Source organism: Mus pahari, chromosome 18 (genome assembly GCF_900095145.1).
Source record: "Mus pahari chromosome 18, PAHARI_EIJ_v1.1, whole genome shotgun sequence".
Taxonomy (NCBI): domain Eukaryota; kingdom Metazoa; phylum Chordata; class Mammalia; order Rodentia; family Muridae; genus Mus; species Mus pahari.
The window spans coordinates 50,277,263-50,292,200 of NC_034607.1; the positions used below are offsets into that span (position 1 = coordinate 50,277,263).

Sequence of the window (14,938 nt, forward strand, 5' to 3'; positions counted from 1 at the left end):
TCTCTCTCTCTCTCTCTCTCTCTCTCTCTCTCTCTCCCTCTGACACAGGATGCTGCTGTGCAGCTCAGGCTGCACTAGTATTAGCTAGGTATCCCAGGCTGGTCTCCAGCTCCATAATCTTGCCTCTCCCCCCGAGGGCTGGCATTACTCAGCTGAGACATCAGACTTTGCTCCAGTGTAAAGCACAGCTTTATAGTATTAATAAAGGTCCTCACTTTTGGTCTAGATGTAGTCATTGTTCTGTTTGAAAAGTAAATTATTTCCAAGTGCATGACTTATACTCTGGTTTTGAGAAACCTTCTTTCCGAGCTGTTTAAAGAAAGAGGAAACAGCCCTGCAGTGTACTGTTTAAAAGCCCACGATATTCCTCTGTAAATACATGTTTCCAAATTTAATTAAACTGAGGGCTGTTGTGCCAAATGCAACATTTTGTTGTTGCTGTTTCTCAAGGAGCATTCTAAATCCATCAAATCATTAGGCAGAGTTATTCATTTAAACCATAACTTGGAATGCCGCAGGCTAGCTGGTTTTTGTGGTTTTAAGAGAGGCCATGTATTTGACTCTTTATATAGTGAGGAAGGAAACATTTATTGTGGTCACTATTATATTTTTGTTTTATGTGTTGTCTCATTTTGGTCAAATGACAGCCCAGGGTTATCCTACTTTGTGACAGGGTAAGTCACTTGCCTGAGGATACTGCAGCATGAATGTGTGTGTCTCTGTGTGTGTCTGTGTTTGTCTCTCTGTATCTGTGTCTCTCTCTGTGTGTGTGTCTCTCTGTGTATCTGTGTCTCTGTGTGTGTGTCTCTCTGTGTCTCTGTGTGTGTCTGTGTTTGTCTGTTTTTGTGTGTGTGTTTGTCTATGTGTGTCTCTCTGTGTATCTGTGTCTCTGTGTGTGTGTCTCTCTGTGTATCTTGTCTCTGTGTGTGTGTCTCTCTGTGTATCTGTGTCTCTGTATGTGTGTGTTTGTGTCTCTGTGTGTGTCTGTGGAGTGGGAATAACGGGGCTTTATCTTAAGCTTGCCCACTGGTAGGACTGGGTCTCTTCATGTCCTTGTAGAGTGGAGGATGTTGTGGGGTCTGTGTGGATAGACCTTGAATGCCTGTGCCGAGCAGGACTAGTGCGGATGGGAACTCACAGTTCAGAATTGTCGAGGTTACCAAGTACTGACCCTCGCGGTTCTCAGCTGATCTGCGCCTTACCCTAGGCCAGCAGTCCCCAACTTTCCTAATAATGTGACCCTTTAGAATAATTGCTCATGGTGGGGTGACCCCAACCATAAGGTTATTTTCATTGCTACTTCATAACTGTAACTTTGCTGCTGTTATGAATCGTAGTATAAATATCTCATAAGCAGGATATCTGATATGTGACCCCTGTGAACGGGTCTTTTGACCCCCCCCCATAAGGAGTCCTATCCCTAGAACAGGTTGAAAACCTCTGTTCTAGCCTGCAGCTTCGCATGTGACACACAGCAGACTCTCTGGAATCGTCGCATGGTATGCTGTAAAGCTTCCAGGCTGTGCAGTGCCATCAGCCACTGTCACAGGCAGTGAGTGATAGCTGATGATAGTGGATCTGATAGCTATAGGAGGCCACACATAAATTGAAAGTAGAATTTCACAATCAATTTAGAAAAAAAAAAATCAATGCTATAAGGAACGTAGCTTCATCAGGATAAAATAAGTCCTAACCCCTCCTAACAAAGCTATGATGAAAAGGCTAGAGGGATAATAATTTTAACAGTAACTCTGGAAAATACACTCTCCAATGTAAACGTCATGGTTATATGGGCAGCGTTTGAGCAGTCTGCCCGGATTACCACTTCCGTCTTGAACCAGCGTCTGTAGAGCCTCACAAAGAACGTATAAACTATACTGCCGTTTTCCAGACTTCTGAACTACATTTTAATCCCTCGCAATGTGATTCCAGGTGAAGCATGGCTACTCTAAGAGAGTCTGGTGCATGCTTGTTGGAAAGGTCTTGTACTATTTCCGCAATCAAGAGGATAAGGTATGTATCCATCCTGATACCCCAACGAGGGAGGGAATTTTGCTTGTGCTAGCTTAAAAAGCTTTTCTTTTTGACTTTTCTGTTGCTTGGGGAAACGTTAGAAATTTTAGTAACTTAGCGTCATCCACATTTCTTTCTGAGGCAGTAACCTGCTTGGCCTGTACTTAAAACTTTAACTTAGTAGCTTGTACCTAATGTACTTTCTAAGAACTGGAAGAGCAAAGCCCTGTTTTACTGCTAACATTCCTTAACCACTCTCCCCAGGGTTCTGACCAATTAGAAAAAGCCTCAGGATTTGAGCAGCTCTGACAGGGAGAGCTCCTGCTGTTGGGGCCTGGATGCCTGGATGCCTCTTACCAGTCCATCCATTCACACGTTATATCCTATCTACTCATTTTTAAATTAATATCTGCCTCACTCCCAGGAACTGGAGTAATCCTCACTCTGAAAGTAGAAAGATAGGCCATCTACCCAAGGTGAAAGTGTCACAGGTCATTGTCACCTTGGTGTTACCACAACTCCATGAATCTAGCCAATATCAATGAGCCTCAAGCTGCTATAAAATGATGGTGTCAGAAGCCTGTGGCTGGCCAGTTAATGACCCTGGACTTGGTCCAGTGACCACGTGGGTTAATCATTTCCCTGGTCCCTTTTCTCAGGCTGTACTCGAAGGTCTACCAGCTTGATTTAACAGCCAGGCTGTTTTTCTCACATTGCCAATGGCATGGGAGTTAATAGTCACAGCCGTTAGAAAGAAGATGTGTCCAGAGGAGCTAGGAAGAGCTTGCCTAGCAGTGCTGCCTGAAGCTTTAGGTCTAAGCCCAGTGCAGAGTGACATTCAGCAGTCCCTGCTAAATTGATGCTCAGGAAAGTGGGCATTAAAGTCCCGATATGGACTTGGGGCACAGTTTTAGACCGGTTCAGTAAGTGAATTTATCTTTAAGATAAATTGAGGAGATAGAGACCAGGGACTGGATGCTCTTCTAGAGGACCTGTTTGGTACCCAACACCCACACTGAGACAGGAGCTCAGTCACCTGTAACTCCAGTTCCAGAGAATCTGACAACCTCTTCTGGCCTCTGCTGGAACCACAGCCATGTGACATACACATAGACAGACAAACACATACGTGTAAAATGAAAATAATTTTTTAAAACTCAAATACGTTACATGTGAAAGACAGTATGTTTAATTAAGTAGTCCTTATTATTAACCAGTCACCAGGTAGATTTAGCACAAGATAATCTTTATTTATTAAGGAGTCTTTGGCGTGCCATGTTCCACTGCCTCCAGGTTTTACTCCGAGTGAGACAAGATACACTGGAGGGTTTTGAGCAGAGCCACCACAGACTCATTCTCCTTAACAGAAACACGAGGCTCCTACTTAGGGGCAGACTGGAGGGAACGGGGAAGATTCTAATCAGGAGACTGGTAGATTAATCCAGTCCGAGACAGCTGTGGTTGGTGGAGGTGCTAACCAGAAACAAGCACCTCCTGGCGCTATATTCTGGAGGTCTTGTTGATGGAAATTTATGTCAGTGATGTAAGAGGGTCAGCGGTGCTGCCAACGTTTTGGGCCCAAACTTTTGGAAAGATGACGTCACTGAGGATAGTGGGGACGGCTGGTGGAGCAGGTGACTGAGGGAGACTTGCCGAAGGGAGCTTGAGATGCTGCTAGACAGCCCAGTCCAGATCAGACTGGAGTTAGGCGTCTGGGACAGCTAGACTGGGACTTAAGCCATGAGATCACCCACCGCGTGTGTAGGTGGTCAGGACGGGGAGGCCGAGCACAGAGCCTTGGAATGCACCACGGAAGTGGAGGAGAGAGCGCACATGTCTTTGTGGTTAAGATGGGCTATTTCAAAGAATTGCAGCCAGTACCTCGGGGAGCTGATGCAGGGGGATGACTGCTCTACCTGCATATAGAGTAAGGCATCGATTGTCTCAACACCCTTCCCGATCAAAAAGAAAAAAAAAAAGTAATCTCTGCAAACATTTGCGAACCTGGCCAAATATTTTAGGAGCTATAAATCTGAAGAATGTCCTGCAATGTCATGAACTTGTGTAGAAGTTTAAATACGTACAGATCTACTAACTGGCTAACAGGGAAGGCATGCTACGTTAGTAAAAGAGTAAACTTTAACAGAATCAGCTGTAGGAAGATTCGCTTACCTTTAAATTGCAGTGGAGGGGACCACAGTCCCTCCCAGGGATATGTGACACACTTTGATCAATGGTCTGAGAACACGGGACATCAGTGGGGGTCTGAGCCAGCCTCTGTACCAGCTGCCAAGTCATGTCTTTCCGTGGAGAACCTGGAGCCTGTGTCTACATTTTACCTCTTGATTGACCAGCTTAACCAAAGCACTCACCAATCTGTGAGGAAGACAGTCCACTGAGTATTTTGGCTGAAATATAACTGTATCCTGAGCCAGGAATCCGTCACCAGAGCACATTCTGGTTATTTTTGCTTCAAATGTCAAATGTCCAGTATTCACTTGGTGGTTTTATATCACAGATAGGGTTTCTTCCTTTTGCTGTCTTGTAACAACAGGGCCAATTAGATTTCAGCGAGGTATTTGTCTCTCACAGCAGGCCTTTTTAAAGGAGAAGAGGAAAGGGCCACAGTAACTTGTAGGAAGAGACAGACAGCGCCTTCGCTCACGTAACTGGCCTTCGCTTCAGTTCCCTCTAGGTCAGATCAAACTCTGGGAGGCTAAGGTGGAAGAGGTGGACAGGTCCTGTGACTCGGATGAAGACTATGAGACCCGGGGGTGCTACCTGCTGTCCACTCACTACACCATCATTGTCCACCCCAAAGACCAGGGCCCTACTTACCTGCTCATCGGATCTAAGCACGAAAAGGTACTTAACAGCCCCGTGGTTCTTCTAAAGTGACCCAGACGTTATGCTTCGGGTACTAAGGGTTTCAGGCCAATTTTATGGGATTAAGAACAAATTTTGGGGAGAGGGAAAAAAAAAAGCTTTTTAATTTCTGTTTTCCTGCGATTTTTACCTCTCTGGAAATAAGCTTCATCTGAACATGCTGGTCTTCAATCTATTGACAAAACTGTCTCAAGATCAAAATTAATGGTGGCCCTGGGGGATGGACGCCCCTTCTGTGTACAAGTGTGAGCCTCCCAGGCTGGGCACGCCCAGAGAGCCTAGGGCTCTAACAGCTTTCATTCTTTGTTGATTTTTTTTTCTTCAGAAAAAACTTTGGTTTAGAGACAACAAAAGTGAACAATTATATTTGCTATATGTATATAACTATATGATAAAGGAAGAATCACAAATTGATGGGAAATAAATGATTGTGTATTTATTATATGTATCATTATGTTTGTTGTGTTTTGATGAAATTAGCTATTAAGGAAAACATAATTTTTCATTTTACACAATTGTCAAAAAATTAATTTCCGGATGGATTGAAAGAGCTAGAAGAATTTAATGAATTTTTTTTTCTTTAAAAAGCTTTTATCTTTGAAAGTGTTTTCTAAGAAAAAGACACAATGTGACAAAACACGGTGGACGTGGTAGAGAAACTTTAAAAATCTATACTCCGGGGCACAACAGCAGGAGCCTGCAGCTCTCTCATCTCTCGTCACCCACGCGGAGGCTCCCAACCCTCATAGCCCTCTGGAGTTGTGGTTTCAGTGGCTCCAAGGATATGAGGCACTCAAGGGCGAACTAACATACATGCATGCAAAATGTTCATGCACATAAAATTAGCATAAATATGTATTAAAGTCCTTTATATCAAATGAGATTATAAACACAATTAGGTTGTATTAGAAAAGCTCAAAATAGTCCCTGTGTGGAATTGAGTCTTGTGTCTTGATCATCCAAACAATAATGTCTTAGTGTTGGTGGTTGTGTTTGAACACATGTATCAGGCAGAGTCCTCTGTAGACATCTTTATCTTTACTCATGCAGGAGATGGCTTTAGTTCTACTCACAGAGACAAGAACAGGAACGCTTGCCTGTTGAGATTTAGACCCGTCTCCTGACTCCAGAATCCAGGCTCCCAAACATTTGTGTTTACTGCTTCCTGTTTGATTAAAACAAATTACATTTCTACTAGCAAAATGAGAGAAGGCTCACTGAAAAACTTACTAAGTCATGAGGAAAGAGAATTCTGACTTCTATAATCAAAGAGATGGAAAGTGTGAAAAATGACAAATTTCCAAATCATCAAAGATTTTAAAACTTTTGTACAACCCAGTACTGGAGAGAGCATGCTGAGGGAGCACACTGGGCTGAGGGAGCACACTGAGGGAGCACACTGGGCTGAGGGAGCACACTGAGGGAGCACACTGGGCTGAGGGAGCACAAACTGAGCTGAGGGAGCACACTGACCTGAGGGAGCACACTCAGCTGAGGAAGCACACTGAGGGAGCACACTGAGCTGAGGGAGCACACTCAGCTGAGGAAGCACGCTGAGGGAGCACACTGAGCTGAGGGAGCACGCTGAGGGAGCACACTGACCTGAGGGAGCACACTCAGCTGAGGAAGCACACTGAGGGAGCACACTGAGCTGAGGGAACACGCTGAGGGAGCACACTGACCTGAGGGAGCACACTCAGCTGAGGAAGCACACTGAGGGAGCACACTGAGCTGAGGGAGCACGCTGAGGGAGCATACAGAGCTGAGGGAGCACGCTGAGCTGAGGGAGCACGCCGAGGGAGCATACAGAGCTGAGGGAGCACGCTGAGCTGAGGGAGCACACTGAGCTGGGGAGCACGCTGAGGGAGCACACTGGGAAGCTCCTGCAGTGTCCACTGGATAGGTTACTGCCAGTCCCTAGAGTCTGGTTCCTCACCATGACCCCTATTTATTTTCCAAGATCATTCACTAAGGAAGTCACAGATGCAGCTTGGTGGTCACACATGTGCAAGGTCTAGATTTGATCCCAGAAGTTTATTTAAAAGGAATATTATATGAAGAAAATTATCATTAATTGGCTATATTATTTTAAAATTTTTATTTCAGATTTTTTTTCTATTTTTGGTTTTTCGAGCCTGGTTTTCTCTATGTAGCCCTGGCTGTGCTGGAACTCACTCTGTAGACCAGGCTGGTCTCGAACTCAGAAATCNGCCTGCCTCTGCCTCCCAAGTACTGGGATTAAAGGCGTGTTCCACCACTGCCCGGCTTATATCAGAAATATTTTAAAGATAGAAAAATATAACAAATACCCCCTTTTAACTAACAGGTATTATATGGGACAATATCTTTTATCTGAAAAATTAATGATGTTAAATATTACTAAAATGCAGAAATTATAACAGTCTGTTTCAGTATAATATCAACTATCATAAAAATGTAGTCTACATGCCAGGCAGTGGTGGCACATGCTTTAATCCCAGCTCTTGGTAGGCAAAGGTGGGCAGATCTCTGAGTTTGAGGTCAGCCAGGTCTACAGAGTGAGTTCCAGGACAGCCAGAACCACACAGAAAAACCCTGTCTCGAAAAACCAAAATTAAAAAAAAAAAAAAATCAGTCTACACATGTATTTCTGCAAAGGAAAAATAGAAGTTGAAAAATTGGATATTACTTTTTTCAATATTTTTTTATTTTTATTTCTTCAGTATTTTGTATATACTACTTTGATAGTAAGATTTTAAATTGGCTAGACTTTGTTGTATTTCTTAGAATACAAGGATTGTACATCCTAAAATAACTTTAACTAGCTCTATTTATTCTAGACTTCTAACATGTATTACACTCCTTAGTTTTATCAGGCTTTTCTAAGAAGTGTGTGCTGAACAGTGAAAACTGAGTGTAGCTCGGGGGAGTGACCTCCTTGGGAGCTTACCAGCAAGCTCGAGGATCTGAGTTCCATACCTGGAGCCCACAGGGTAGAAAGAGAGAGCCAGCTCCCTCAGGTTATGTGTGACCTCCACACGCATGCACACCCCTCATGCACGCATGCGTGTGTGTGTGTGTGTGTGTGTGTGCGCACACACACACTAAAATGTACAAAAACTGAAGAAAGCAGTTTCTCCTCTGTCTCAAGGTTTGTTGGTGGTTGGTTAGTTGTTCTTTGTTCGTTTTGTTCCATTTGCTATTTTTGCAGGTTGTTCCTTCTGGTGAAATGAATGGGACGTCTTGGCTAACGTTTCTGTTCACATGTTCTCTTTTGAAGGAAGCTTGGCTGTATCACCTCACTGTTGCAGCTGGAAGCAACAATATAAATGTTGGATCCGAATTTGAACAACTGGTTTGCAAGCTGCTAAATATAGAAGGGGAGCCCTGTAAGTTCATAAGCGCGTAGGCCTGATATCCCGAACATGTAGCCTAATGGGGGCTTCACATTATCCGTTACTCTTTCTCTACGGCCAGCCACCTCATCCCTGGCTTTCCTTGTACTGGGCCAGAGTTCTCAGGCTCCGGGAGCATTGGCAACCTTCATGTTCGTGCCTGCATTGCTCCCCTTGTCTGGGGTGTTGCACCCTGGCACCTCTCTCTAACATGACGAAACACTCGTTAGCCTTAGAAGATCCCTCAGCCAGCCCACTCAGTGCAGTCCAACTCTCCGAAGGTGCTTCATCCGCGTTGAAATTAAGCCCCGACTCGCCCTTTTATAGCATGCATAGCTTTGCGTTGCCATTAGTCTTATAGCTAAGGAGTAGTATTACATTTGTTACTGCTGTGATCAGCTGCTCAAGTAGGAAGATGAGAAAGGAAGAGTTACTTTGTGTCTGCACCTTGAAGGGACACAGCCTTGTGGTGCAGAAGGCACTTTGGCAGGGCAATGAGGTGATCATATTGCTTTCTTCTTTTTATTCACACCAGGACTCCAGTCTGTGGAATAGTGAGGCCCGGTGTTCAGGGTGGGTCTCCCTTCTCTGTTTAGCCATCTGGGAATGCCTCACAGACAAGCCCAGAGGCAGATTTCTGAATCTTGTCCCATTGAGGTTCAAGATTAGCTGTCCTATAAGGTTATCCACTGAGACTCTAGACTCTGTCCCGTGATTTACGTACGGAGACCACATTCCATTGCTACTGGCCAGTATTTAGGCAGTGATAGGGTAGAGCCCAGGGCCTGCAGCATGCACAGCACGGACTTTACCACCAAGCTGCATGCCCAGCCACAGCATAGAGACTTAAGGAGTATTGATTTCAGGAGCGACTTCATGTTCCTGTCTTCATATCTCCTCCTGTTTGGCTTCTCTCTCCATCCTTTCCAAGACCCTTGTTATTAAAGTTACTCTCCTAGCAGGCTCACCACCTATTGGCATGTGGAAGCGGCATGGTGCCAGGTAGAATGATGACAGCCAGTCAGCCAGGACTCGACTCTTCTGCATTCACTCCTCCAAAAGAGAAACATGGGAAAACAGCATTGCTAAGAGGGTTGTTGTTGTTGTTGTTGTTGTTGTTGTTGTTGTTTGTTGTTGTTGTTTTTCTGATCCTTGGAGAAAGTGAGCCAGGACTGAATGAGCTAAAGGATAAGGTTAGTGGAACCTCATGTGCTCTTCTGTGTTCAGCCTCCCAGATATGGAGACACCCCATGCTGTGTCACAGCAAAGAAGGAATCCTGTCCCCTCTGACCACACTGCCTTCGGAAGCTCTGCAGACCGAGGCCATTAAGCTATTTAAGGTAAGATTGTTACTTGTTGGCAAATTACATAATTAATGGAATGTAATCATTTGTTATAATGTTTGACGCTAAGAAAATTTAAGCTGTGATGTTGGTAAGATGATGATGGTGGTGATGGTGATGATGATGGTGAGGATGATGATGATGGTGGTGATGATGATGATGATGATGATGTGGAGAGAAACGAGCACTCTTCCACTGAGCTATATCCCCCAGCCTCGCTGTCTTCTGGAGACATGTATGATGATGCTCCATCAGGAGACTGTTACCCTTTGTGTGGTAGAGGAAAGCATGGGCATTTTAAGGAGGGCAATGGAAAGCATTTAATAGGCCTAACTTGAACTTTAACATGAAGATGTGAAGGTTAAAATGGATGGCTGACAGGTGAGGTGGATGTGTTTCAAAGCTGTTATTAGAGAACACAGTGTAATCATGCCTTCCAGATGAAGTCATGCCTTATCATTATAGAATGACCCTCTTTGTCTTTGGCAAAATCCCTTGGCTCTGAGGTCTGCTTGGTCTGTTTTTACATTGGCCACTCCAAATTTCTTTTGATTGGGGTTATCATAGTATACCCTTTTTTATTGTTTTAGACAAGAAACTATTGCTAATAAATAGAATGGCTATGATTTGTGCAAAGTGAACCTGATAGTTTCTCACTCCGGTGTATTCTTCCCCATTCAGACCTGCCAGCTCTTTATAAACGCTGCGGTTGACTCCCCTGCCATCGACTACCATATCTCTCTAGCCCAGAGCGCTTTGCAGGTCTGCCTGACACATCCCGAGCTACAGAATGAAATTTGCTGCCAGCTTATTAAGCAGACAAGACGGAGACAGCCGCAGAATCAGCCAGGCCCGCTGCAGGTGTGTATTGATGCACAGGCATGCCATTTGAAATGATTTCTTCTGGTCCTAAGAATGATACACATTCAGTACAGACATCTGAGAATACAAACAGCATGAATGGAAGATGGTTATTGATATTTTGATGTATATCCCTTGGGTTTTCTTGTCTATCCTATGCTTCGATATAACTGCATATACAGTACCACAGCGCTCTACACTCAAATACCTCTGGGACACACCTGTGAGCACAGGTAAGACCACCACTTCTGCTCCGAGGGACCTGCCGAGAGCCCTCAGGACACAGGAACCAAGGAATAGCCAGGGACAGGATCCTTCAGGTTTCCATGTACACCCTGGAGCTGACCCTGTGCCACATCTCTTCATACCCAAATTCCTCAAAGAGAGAAGTGATCTCCCAAGAGTATTGACACACAGACTTGCAGGAGGGACAAGCCACAGTCAGAGACAGCAAGAGCAGCTAACACCAGAGATAACCAAATGGTGAGAGGCAAGGGCAAGAACATAAACAACAGAAACCAAGGCTGCTTGGCATTATCAGAACCCAGTTCTCCCACCACAGCAAGTCCTGGATACCTCAACACACCAGAAAAGCAAGATTTGGATTTAAAATCACATCTCATGATGCTGATAGAGGACTTTAGGAAGGACATAAATAACTCCCTTAAAGAAATATAGGAGAGCACAGGTAAATAGGCCCTCAAAGGGGAAACACAAAAATTCCTTAAAGAATTACAGGAAAACACAACCAAACAGGTGAAGGAATTAAACAAAACCATCCAGGACCTAAAAATGGAAATAAAAACAATAAAGAAATCACAAAGGGAGACAACCCTGGAGATAGAAAACCTAGGAAAGAGACCAGGAGTCATAGACTCAAGCATCACCAACAGAATACAAGAGATAGAAGAGAGACTCTCAGGTGCAGAAGATACCATAGAAAACATTGACACAACAAAGAAAATGCAAAAGCAAAAAGCTCCTAACCCAAAACATCTAGGAAATCCAGGACACAATGAGAAGACCAAACCTAAGGATAATAGGTATAGAGGAAACTGAAGATTCCCAACTTAAAGGGCCAGTAAATATCTTCAACAAAATTATAGAAGAAAACTTTCCTAACTTAAAGAAAGAGATGCAAATGAACATACAAGAAGCCTACAGGACTCCAAATAGATTGGACCATAACAGAAATTTGTTCCATCATATAATAGTCAAAACACCAAATCCTCAAAACAAAGAAAGAAAATTAAAAGCAGTAGGGGGAAAAGATCTAGTAACATATAAAGGCAGACCTATCAGAATTATACCAGACTTCTCACCAGAGNCTATGAAAGCTAAAAGATCCTGGACAGATGTCATACAGACCCTAAGAGAACACAAATGCCATTCCAGACTACTATACCCAGAAAAATTCTCAATTACCATATATGGAGAAACCAAGATATTCCATGACAAAAACAAATGTATACAATATATTTCCACAAATCCAGCCCTACAGAGGATAATAAATGGAAAATGCCAACACAAGGAGGGAAACTACACTGTAGAAAAAGCAAGAAAGTAATCTTTCAACAAACCCAAAAGAAGATAGCCACACAAACATAAAAATAACATCAAAAGTAGCAGGAAGCAACAATTGCTCTTCCTTGGTATCTTTGATCCTTGGTATCTTGGTATCTTTCTTGATATCAATGGACTCAATTCCCCAATAAAAAAACATAGAAAAACAGACTGGATACATAAACAGGACCCAGCAGTTTGCTGCTACAAGAAATGCATCTCAGCGTCAAAGACAGACACTACCTCAGAGTAAAGGTCTGGAAAACAATTTTCCAAGCAAATGGTCCCAAGAAACAAGCTGGAGTTGCCAGTCTAATATCGAATAAAATCAATTTTCAACCAAAAGTTATCAAAAAGGATAAGGAAGGACACTTCATACTCATCAAAGGAAAAAAATCTACCAAGAACTCTCAATTCTGAATTTCTATGCTCCAAATGCAAGGGCGCCCACATTCTTAAAAGAAACTTTACTAAAGCTCAAAGCACATATTGCACCTCACACAATAATAGTGGGAGACTTCAACACCTCACTCTTAGCAGTGGACAGATTATGGAAACACAAACTAAACAGAGACACAGTGAAACTAACAGAAGTTATGGACCAAATGGATTTAACAGATATCTACAGAACATTTCATCCTAAAACAAAAGAATATACCTTCTTCTCAGCACTTCATGGTACCTTCTCCAAAACTGACCATATAATCGATCACAAAACAGGCCTCAACAGATACAAGAAATAATCCCATGCATCCTATCAGATCACCACAGACTAAGGCTGGTCTTCAAAAGCAATAAAAATAACAGAAAGTCCACATATACAAGGAAGCTGAACAACATCCTACTCAATGATAATTTGGTCAAGGAAGAAATAAAGAAAGACTTTTTAGAATTTAATGAAAATGAAGCCACAACATACCCAAACTTATGGAACACAGAGAAAGCAGTGCTAAGAGGAAAACTCATAGCTCTGACTGTCTCCAAAAAGAAACTGGAGAGAGCATACATTAGCAGCTTAACAACACACAAAAAGAAGCAAATTCACCCAAGAGGAGTAGACGGCAGGAAATAATCAAAGTAGAAACAAAAAGAACTATACAAAGAATCAACAAAACCAGGAGCTGTTTCGTTGAGAAAATCAAAATAGATAGACCCTGAACCAGACTAACCAGAGGGCACAGAGACAGTATCCTAATTAACAAAATCGGAACTGAAAAGGCAGACATAACAACAGAACCCGAGGAAATCCAAAAAACCATCAGATTCTACTGCAAAAGCCTATACTCAACCAAACTGGAAAATCTGAATGAAATGGAAAATTTTCTAGACAGATATCAGGTACCAAAGTTAAGTCAGGATCAGATAAACCATCTAAACAGTCCCATAACCCCTAAAGAAATAGAAGTTGCCATTAATAGTCTCCCAACCAAAAAGCCCAGGACCAGATGGGCTTAGTTCAGAGTTCTATCAGACTTTCAAAGAAGACCTAATACCAATACTCTTCAAACTATTCCACAAAATAGAAACAGAAGAAACACTACCCAATTCATTCTATGAAGCCACAGTTACACTGGGTGTTCTCCTTTGTAGATGGATTGGTTTCTGTCTAATCAGAAACTTGTCAAAATTTCCTTTCATAGAGGATGTCATAAGAGATTTTTCTCTACTTCTATCATGTTTAATGTTCCAAATAGATTTTTAAAACTGGTTGAGTGCATATTACTTTTAGCTTCAGAAGATATCATGTGTATTTAAGAGGCATTTAGCTATTATAAATTATTTTGAAGACTTTAAAAATGTCAATACTAAGTTGTATATTTTAAAATAAATTGTATTAGTTTAATTAAAAATAAGGTTTGAAAAAAAATAAAGTTACAACATGCCATCTACACACAAAAAAAGTGCATATACATTTATACTCCCCAGGATTCACACAGGACATATTGTGCATAGTCCCTTCTAAAACTTCAGAATATAGTCATTTCTCCCGTGTCATCAAACATGATTCAGAAACGGGGTTCGAGAGATGGTTCAGAGTGTATGCTCTTTCAGAGGACCAGAGTTCAGTTCCCAGCACCCGTAGCAGGCAGCTCACAACTGCCTGCAGTGGTTTTGGAAGCTGAAGGACAGAATCTGATGCCAGGAGCGAGCTCTTCCCTCCCTGCTCCCTGAGAAGCGAACAAATGACCTGTCCTTGGTCAGCAGTGGATGAGCCCCAGCCCACCCTGTTCGGCAGGCGCACAATGCCTTGTGGTGCTCTCAGCTGTCACTGGCACGATCCCTCTCAGATCCCTCTCTTCCTTTCCCATGTTCTACTTTACAATCCATCCCAAACTATATCCTCCCAGGAAATCTCTCCTGACACCCCCAGCCATTGCCTCTGTGCTATAAAACAATTCATTCATGATAGTATCTTTTGTTATCATTTTCTGTGGGTTTATATAAGCTCTTCCTACTAGATTAGATTTCTCAAGGGCAAGATGCATCTTCTCCCCTTTTTTATGTAAAATTCCTAAAAATACTGGTGTTATACTTTTTTAACAAGGACCAATACATAGAAAAGAACACAGAAAATAGAGCAAAGGGGAAAAAAAAATCACATATGACCCTATTATCCAAGTCAATCTGTCAATATTTTATACTTTGCCCTTATATGTGGATATATAATGAGTGGATGGGGGTTGGAGAATATGGTTTTTATTTTTAGGTTTTTGCTACTTTGTAATCCACTTTTCTCTAAGTTATGTTTAAATGGATAAGCAAAAACATAAAGGAGCAACAGAGAGTGAAGTCCCCAAGCTTTGTTTGGGACATCAAAGAGAGCTGCTGATTCTATTAGTAAGCTTTGGTGCTGTGGCTGTAGACACTAGGTGCTTCATGGATCTGACGCACTGTTGA

At 42.6% G+C, this 14,938-nt stretch overlaps 1 protein-coding gene and 1 long non-coding RNA gene across 2 annotated transcripts in view; one reads left to right on the plus strand and one right to left on the minus strand.

Annotated features, from left to right (window-relative positions):
* Plekhh2 (pleckstrin homology, MyTH4 and FERM domain containing H2) overlaps window positions 1-14,938 on the plus strand; it is a 111,867-nt gene that overhangs the window by 71,222 nt on the left and 25,707 nt on the right. The window contains exons 16-20 of the mRNA XM_021217699.2: window positions 1,933-2,013; window positions 4,699-4,878; window positions 8,159-8,267; window positions 9,501-9,613; window positions 10,298-10,477. Coding sequence (XP_021073358.1) covers window positions 1,933-2,013; window positions 4,699-4,878; window positions 8,159-8,267; window positions 9,501-9,613; window positions 10,298-10,477 — 663 coding nt within the window. The remainder of the gene's footprint in view (window positions 1-1,932; window positions 2,014-4,698; window positions 4,879-8,158; window positions 8,268-9,500; window positions 9,614-10,297; window positions 10,478-14,938) is intronic.
* LOC110335529 overlaps window positions 1-14,938 on the minus strand; it is a 52,294-nt gene that overhangs the window by 6,040 nt on the left and 31,316 nt on the right. The window contains exon 2 of the long non-coding RNA XR_002381177.1: window positions 3,050-3,092. This is a non-coding gene — a long non-coding RNA (uncharacterized LOC110335529). The remainder of the gene's footprint in view (window positions 1-3,049; window positions 3,093-14,938) is intronic.